At 47.8% G+C, this 7,193-nt stretch overlaps 4 protein-coding genes across 4 annotated transcripts; 2 read left to right on the forward strand and 2 right to left on the reverse strand.

Moving 5' to 3' along the window:
• LY89DRAFT_719742 (glycoside hydrolase) lies at positions 1–1,842 on the reverse strand (the record flags this gene model as incomplete). Its single annotated transcript, XM_018218517.1, has 4 exons — positions 1,309–1,842; positions 1,043–1,264; positions 318–914; positions 1–270 (listed from the first exon to the last, which is right to left on the reverse strand). The coding sequence occupies exons 1-4, from the start codon at positions 1,387–1,389 to the stop codon at positions 1–3; spliced, it is 1,170 nt and encodes a 389-aa protein (XP_018070458.1). The 5' UTR covers positions 1,390–1,842.
• Positions 1,833–3,648, forward strand: LY89DRAFT_618900 (uncharacterized protein). The gene is made up of 2 exons (XM_018210855.1): positions 1,833–2,532; positions 2,577–3,648. Exons 1-2 carry the CDS (start codon positions 2,149–2,151, stop codon positions 3,225–3,227), a joined length of 1,035 nt encoding a protein of 344 aa, XP_018070459.1. The 5' UTR covers positions 1,833–2,148; the 3' UTR covers positions 3,228–3,648.
• Positions 3,190–4,195, reverse strand: LY89DRAFT_648266 (Hydroxyisourate hydrolase). Its single transcript, XM_018212003.1, has 5 exons — positions 3,928–4,195; positions 3,590–3,880; positions 3,522–3,549; positions 3,378–3,454; positions 3,190–3,330 (listed from the first exon to the last, which is right to left on the reverse strand). The coding sequence occupies exons 2-5, from the start codon at positions 3,878–3,880 to the stop codon at positions 3,235–3,237; spliced, it is 492 nt and encodes a 163-aa protein (XP_018070460.1). The 5' UTR covers positions 3,928–4,195; the 3' UTR covers positions 3,190–3,234.
• Positions 4,126–5,622, forward strand: LY89DRAFT_648270 (ATPase get3). The gene is made up of 2 exons (XM_018212004.1): positions 4,126–4,820; positions 4,869–5,622. Exons 1-2 carry the CDS (start codon positions 4,440–4,442, stop codon positions 5,508–5,510), a joined length of 1,023 nt encoding a protein of 340 aa, XP_018070461.1. The 5' UTR covers positions 4,126–4,439; the 3' UTR covers positions 5,511–5,622.
• The last annotated feature ends 1,571 nt before the right edge of the window (positions 5,623–7,193 follow it).

Below are 7,193 nucleotides of genomic sequence, written 5' to 3' on the forward strand. Positions count from 1 at the left end.
TCAACTCACAATAAACATCGCGAAAATCAGTGATAGCAACATCCCCAATATCATTCCAGGCTTATCAAGAGCAGACGCTCCTGAGGATGACGCCCTTAAGGATGGTGCGGTGACCGTCATATTGGGCATTGACGGCATGGTAGTGGTTGAGTTGGCAGCCGTTCCAGTGAACGCTTGCAGAACACCGAAATATGCCGGCTTTTTGGTAACATTCGCGGTCATTATATCGGCCGAGCCAGTTCCTGGGAATGTTGATGGAACCCATGAATACTAACATCTCTTTAGTTGGATTTAGAATCCGGTTTCAACAAACTCACCTTGTCATCAAAGTCCCATACGGTGACACCGACACAGTTTTTGGTTGCAAGACAAGCAGCGGCAGTCGTCTGATAATCTGTCTTCTGCTGAGCCAGCATAGCATCTGTCTGTGGAAGCGTCATACGGATATCAAGTTCCGTGATCGCGACCTCAACACCCAAAGCAGTGAAGGCTTCCATGTTGGTCACTTGCGTGGCCACTGACGGGGTGCCACCCACAGTGAAATGGCCTTGAAATCCTACGCCATCGATCTTGATGTTGGCGTCCTTTAGCATCTTTACGATACCTTGAGCTGCTGTGCTTTTGACTCCAGGAAACTCTGTACCAAAATCGTTGTAGTAAAGCTTCGCAGCTGGATCTGCTGCCGCGGCAGCTTGAAAGGCAATCTTGATGTAATCCGAACCAAGAACGTTGAAAAAGACATCATTCCCAAATGTGCCATTGTCATTGAGTGCTTCGTTTACCACATCCCATGCATAGCATTTCCCTTTGTAGTGGGTGACTTCGGTAGTGATGTGATTCTGTAGAACCTGGGTCAAGCTTGCCGCCGTCCAATTCCCTCCACTGACCCAATCAGGTAACTGCTCATGCCACACCTTGAAAGATTAGTATGAATTCAAGGTAGAATGGCAATGATCCTAGGAGTCAAACTCTGCAGCAAGAGTTTCCCGAAAGTTTGAGTCCCAAGGAGTCCCCAAAAATAAAAGGAGCGACTTCGACATACAAGATTGTGGCAGCGAAGGAGTTGATTATTAGTCGCAGCAAGATCGGCAATGGCATCTCCTGCCGTGAAGGTAAAGGTGTTTGGAGCCGGCTGGATCGCATCCCATTTCATCGAATTTCCTGGTGTGATTTGGCCGAAATCATCGTTCCCTTTGAGAGCAGCTTGATATGCAGCATCGCCGAAAGAGACACTTTCAGTCTCTGTACCGAAGTAAAGAAGGCCCTACAGAATTTAGTAGGCCTCATGTAGCCGCTTGGTAGACGTACAGCAGTTTTGGCAGCACCGTGAAGCTGAGCATAAACCGAGGGAAGGAGAAACGACAGTTTCAAAGCTTGATTAATCTGCATTGTGATAGCGGAAAGGAGAGTTGATAAATGAACGAATAGAAACAGAAGGACGAAAGAAGAATTAAACGTGTAATATGGCCAGCATAGAGAGAAGAAAAGAAGGAACAAGAAATCAGGAAATGTCTTCTGCTTGACGTCCTCTTAAAGCATGAGAGACTTCTCTCGGAATGTCGGACGGCATGAACCATTGACACACTGTTCATCTCAAGATTAAGCTTGGTCCCAACCAGGTTGGCCTCTATAATCATTCGATCGAGTAACACGATCTTTTGAAGCTTTTCGTTTCGGCTGAAAGTTGATCATGGAGAAAGCCGCCATCAACATGCGACGCTGTGTGCTCGAGCGGTGTTTTGCATCCGGTACCGATGTCTGGGGAGAATCTCTTTACAAGCGAGCTACGATCTGTGTAGTGTTACTAATTTGAAAGGGCTGTGATGATCATCCGAACAAGAGACGTTGCAATATAGAGAGGAGGAAAGGGTTGTAGTTGGAGAAGGGAGTGTTCTTGTTCTTCAGCGGAAAGTACTTTTTCCGATGCCGACACTCTGCTTTCTTCAGCGAAGCTTTAAGCCTAGCGCTGTTGATAATCAAAGTACCTACCTTTGACCAACATGTTCACCTTTACGAGGCGTTGACTCTCTTTCACATTTAGACCTGGCCGGCGCTTCTACAATCATGCGCAATGCAACCAACACCGCAGCCTGTTTGCCGAAAGACGAGCAAATCCTCCACCTCGAACCTTGAGCTGGATACTTAACGATGGGAGACCGCAGCTTGCAAAGCAGCAGATGGGCCCCTAAGAACCAATTTCAGACGAGTTCTAGCAATCGCGAGTTTGCAGATGACTGGAGGTGTCTTTCGTGCAGCTTTTCGAATTTCCAGTGGCGCAAGAAGTGTTTCCGTTGCTCAACTCCCAAGGGACAAGGAGCGCATGTTCCTACGACAAACGGCCTGCCCATCTCGATCTCTCCAGACCTGCCACAAAATTGGGAGAAAGAACCAGCTGTCAAATCATCTCTTCTTCATGGTCTTAATCCCACACCAAAGCAGCCATCTTTTAAGCCTGTAGAGCATGGATTAGCAACAAGTCGATGGGCACCTCGCAGACAAAGTCACGGCGAGCCACTTCAAGTTTGGACCAGAGTATGCCATCCTCGACTAGAAGAGACCTTTGCTAATTTAAATAGACAGTATCATCTGCGAAACCTACGAGACCTTGCTCGCCCTCAAAATCATTTGCGAACAAGTCTGTCTCTCCGGACTTGGGGTTTCCGTACCAAGTCCAACATTACATTCTGGCCTTGGTCCAACGAATCTTGGAGGAGGGTTGCTATGATTTTGCAGCAAGGTGGCTCCCACAAGTCCTGAACGAGAAGGGATGGGATTGTCCAGAAGCTGTAGAGTTGTCTATATGGAAATCCTTCCTCCCAAACGCGCTTCCTCCGAACGCGATCAAGCCACTGTCGAATTATACTCTGGAAGCTGCTCTAGCTGATGCCGTTCGAACTCGGAATAGAGCCGTTCACCGTCACCTGTGCGATAACAACGAGATACGGCAGATGACTTTGCAAGCTCAAGACTTGATGTCCATGTTTTCAGATACCACTCGGCAGAACAAATTTCACCAACTTTGGGCGGAGCTGAACGTCTGGAATTCCAAGGACGATGCATTGGGGGCGAGGACAAGATTGGAAAGGGCTTTGCGAGAGATCAGTGAGAGACCTATGGACGATATGGATTGGACACCGAATGCTGTATCATTAGAGGAACTACATGCTAGTTCTGGAGAAGTTCAGAATACGCCAGAGCTTTATACGGACGAAATGGAACTTGATTAGATCGCATCTAGCTACCTCTGTACGTGGTGAAGCTGTATGGGCCTAGCAACAATGGGACATGGAAATGCTCGCCCTCCTTGACCAGAAATGTCAATTCGACAACCTGGGCAGATCAGCTTGGAACTCAAGGAGCTGGACAGATTATCCCACCGGGAAGAATGTATTTTCCGTTCCATAATGCGCTCCTGTATCGAATTGCAACTTCCAAAGACTGGATCCTGCTGGACCTGAGATTGTCAGTAATGTGTGAAGATCAAGTAGCCTCGAGCTCAATGGGAGGTGGACTCTGCAGACAACTTACAGCTTGATCCTGCTCCCTGCTCTGCATAGTGCTTTATCATATAATGTAAGGTAGCTGGGACTCCTCCTCGATCGGCCACGAATGCTCCTTCTTCCCCATTTGCCCCTTGCATATTACTCCAATTGCCTATTCTACCATCGGCGTTGGTCTTACACTCGAAGACGATGTCAGGAATCGTGCAGCATAACAGCTTTACTGCCATGTTGGCGGCTGGCCGACCAGTTGTAGTGTCGAGGACATGGCATGTAATTGGATCTCTGGTTTGGGTACTCATTGTTGAAGCTTGTGAAGAGAAGGCGGGGAGATGCAAAGATAGGGTCTGGAGGCGTTCGATGGCGGGGTTCGAGGTCATCTTGCTAGTATTAGAAGCAGCTGATAATGTTGGGAGACTGTACCTACAAGGTCGTGATGTTGGTCCTGAGATGAGATCTGACTTTGATGGACAATCAAAAGTTTATAAGTCCTCAATTGAGTTGTGACAGAAAATATGATCTTCGAGGGTTCCAATCTTCCTGCGCAGATCGGAGATCTCCGCCTTGTGATTCAGCCTTGCGGCGAGACCGCATCTTTCTCAGCCTCGACCTTGAAGATACACCCTGAATCAATAGTCCGATTCATAGCCAGGCCTTGGGCGTTTCTCTAATCCTTGGATGCCAAAATATCAACTTTCGAAGAGGCTGAGAGCACTCATCCATTCTCGTTCTGATTGTCCTCTGCCCCGCATTAACCACTCTCGGACTAGTGTGCCGGAGCTTGGAATTTGGATAGACGGAGTAAGGTAGAAGCTCTTCCCCAGCACCAACTTCTTTCGCCTCCATACAACCTCGAAATCGCAAGTTCTTGATCTCTCTTCTTTCCCGGTCCCTCTTACCATTCACCTCTGGTTCCTTTCAGCGCATCGCCACGTCACCATGTCTACCGCCGTGATAAACACTGACGACGATCAACTCGAGCCGACCCTTCAGTCTATCCTCGACCAGAAGACCTTGCGATGGATCTTCGTTGGCGGCAAAGGAGGAGTGGGAAAGACTACGACATCATGCTCACTGGCTATCCAGCTTGCCAAAGTTCGACGCTCCGTTCTGCTCATCTCCACCGACCCGGCACACAATCTTTCGGATGCGTTCTCGCAGAAGTTTGGCAAAGAAGCTCGACTTGTTAATGGTTTCACAAACTTGAGCGCCATGGAGATCGACCCGAACGGAAGCATACAGGAGCTGATGGGACAAGCTGAAGAGGGAGAAGGTCCTGCTGCAGGAATGGGAGGCATGATGCAGGATTTGGCATTTGCTGTAAGTCTGTCAAGAACTTGATACCTTGTACATCCTAACGCTCCACAGATTCCAGGTATCGATGAAGCCATGTCCTTTGCAGAAGTTCTCAAGCAGGTCAAATCTCTTTCCTACGAAACCATCATCTTCGACACGGCGCCCACTGGCCACACTCTTCGATTCCTTCAGTTCCCGACAGTCCTTGAGAAAGCACTCGTGAAGATCTCCCAATTATCTACACAATTCGGGCCCATGCTGAACGGTCTTTTGGGTGCAAATGGAGCGCTGCCAAATGGTGCGAATCTGAACGAGATGATGGAGAAGCTGGAGGGCCTGCGAGAAACAATCAGCGAAGTCAACACGCAGTTCAAGGACGAGAATCTCACGACATTCGTTTGCGTTTGCATACCAGAGTTCCTTTCCCTTTACGAGACAGAGCGTATGATCCAGGAGCTTGCGAGCTATGGCATTGACACCCATTGCATCGTGGTAAATCAGCTGCTGTTTCCCAAGGCTGGTAGTGAATGCGAACAATGCAACGCAAGAAGAAAGATGCAGAAGAAATACTTGGAACAGATCGAGGAGTTGTATGATGAGTTCAACGTGGTGAAGATGCCACTTTTGGTAGAGGAAGTGAGAGGCAAGGAGAAGTTGGAAAAGTTCAGTGAGATGCTCATCCATCCCTATGTTCCACCAGCTGGTGGTTTGTAGATTCTGATAGAGTTGTTTCTGCAAATCGATACCCAAGGAATAATGATGTTCACGAGTGCTCCTGCGAAATTGATGTTGAATAAGATAAAATGATTTTGTGCTCAAGCGGTTCAGCCTGCTTTTCAACTGTTCACCCATGTCCCTGGCTGCTTTTCATGATCTCTGCACCCAATATATTGCTTACATGCGCAACTATCTGTACAAGAAGGACCTCGTTTGGAAAGAACTGGAGGTAGGTTTTAGCAAATCCACGCAGCATTTCAGGCTATGAGTCTCTTGTTACGATGGTTGCAACTACTATTCCAAAATCGTGAGCTAAACAAGGAGCGTCAAAAGTCAAAGAGAGAATGAGTGGTACTTCTCAGTCCATCAATGTTTCTAAACAACAACACAACTAGAGCATCTCAGAGCGTGTCGATCACTTTGAAACATCCACTTGATGGAATTTATCATTTCCAGCGAGAAATGCTGCACTATTAAGGAAACGCTATATGCTGTGACGGTCGGCCGAACCGCACGACGAGGCACTGAAGTGCAAAATCAAGGACCTTGGTCTGGGTTCAAAGGGACAATTTGAGACAATGTTCACAGTCCCATTCAAGAATAGCTTTGGAGGCCATGTTCTGGATGTTAGAGCTCTGTCAATATTGACACGACTGTTTCTAATGACATGGCTAGGAGTTGTTAATGGAGAATTGAAGTCAAAGACCAAAGATCTTGTCTCTTGGGAGCTAGGGAAAATCCAGTATATCGGACTTGCAACAAATAACCCTTTGCTGACAGACATCAACAAAAGCGGTGGACCAGAGAGCGGCGGGAAAGGAAGGGTGAAAGGAGGGTCAAAAGGATGAGTGAGAAGAAGAGTTTAAAAAAAGTAAATGGGTGATGCTTTTCAGAAGGTGGATGTATCATGCACATGCAGCAGGTGGATTTCGATAGTAGTGCAAGTCTCATACAATCTGGAGCTGGGCTCGGGAACCTGTCTATACATAGCCATAGCCTTCCCTTCATGATCCATTTAAGTATTCTCCCGAAGGCGGCTTCGACAAAAACCTCGAAGAGTTAACTAGCTTGGTGTGGCTGGGATTATTGCAAGCCACGAGCATGCGGCTGTGCACGGGTTCGCCTAATCCAATCAATCGTAAAGAGGCCACCCGCATTCCGCGCGCAAAAGGCGCCCCGGGCCAATCACCCCTCGCATTTAGGGGCAAAAAAGGAGGGACGGTTAACTTTCTAACTCGCATTCCGCGCGCAAAAAGCGTCTCGAGCTAATTACCTGTCACGACCACGTGCACAACAGTGGTTGACACTACTCTCTACGCACGGACCAAAAACACCGAAATTAAATTTTCGCGATCAACAATAATATCAACAATACACATCACTTAACAGAATGGCACCACCAACGCGATCCAATCCCTTCAAGACTCCGTCCCCCGAACCCCTTGCCAATAAAGAAGCTACGACTACAAGGAAGTGTCGATATTTTGACGCAATGCGGTGTGATCGTGGTGTCCGCTCTAGGAGAGCTATAGCAGCCGATTGCGGCATTACAGAGACGACCCCAAGAAATTGCAACACCAAATATAAGGAAATAGGTTCTTTGGCACTGCGACGCACTCGGCTACGATCTGCCATCCTTGGCCACAAGTCTAAAGTCACTAAATCGATGTGCAAGCTCTT

This window comes from Mollisia scopiformis (assembly GCF_001500285.1).
Source record: "Mollisia scopiformis unplaced genomic scaffold LY89scaffold_14, whole genome shotgun sequence".
NCBI lineage: Eukaryota > Fungi > Ascomycota > Leotiomycetes > Helotiales > Mollisiaceae > Mollisia > Mollisia scopiformis.

Excerpts from the sequence above, each read along its gene's own strand:
- LY89DRAFT_618900 (XM_018210855.1), top strand. The coding sequence starts at position 2,149 with ATGGGAGACCGCAGCTTGCAAAGCAGCAGATGGGCCCCTAAGAACCAA. Across the intron at positions 2,533-2,576 it reads CACTTCAAGTTTGGACCAGA|ACAGTATCATCTGCGAAACC; the intron begins GTATGCCATCCT and ends TAATTTAAATAG.
- LY89DRAFT_648266 (XM_018212003.1), bottom strand. The coding sequence starts at position 3,880 with ATGACCTCGAACCCCGCCATCGAACGCCTCCAGACCCTATCTTTGCAT. Across the intron at positions 3,455-3,521 it reads GCAGGATCAAGCTGTAAGTT|GTCCAGCAGGATCCAGTCTT; the intron begins GTCTGCAGAGTC and ends TGACAATCTCAG. Across the intron at positions 3,331-3,377 it reads CGGAAAATACATTCTTCCCG|GTTGTCGAATTGACATTTCT; the intron begins GTGGGATAATCT and ends TGATCTGCCCAG.
- LY89DRAFT_648270 (XM_018212004.1), top strand. The coding sequence starts at position 4,440 with ATGTCTACCGCCGTGATAAACACTGACGACGATCAACTCGAGCCGACC. Across the intron at positions 4,821-4,868 it reads TGCAGGATTTGGCATTTGCT|ATTCCAGGTATCGATGAAGC; the intron begins GTAAGTCTGTCA and ends AACGCTCCACAG.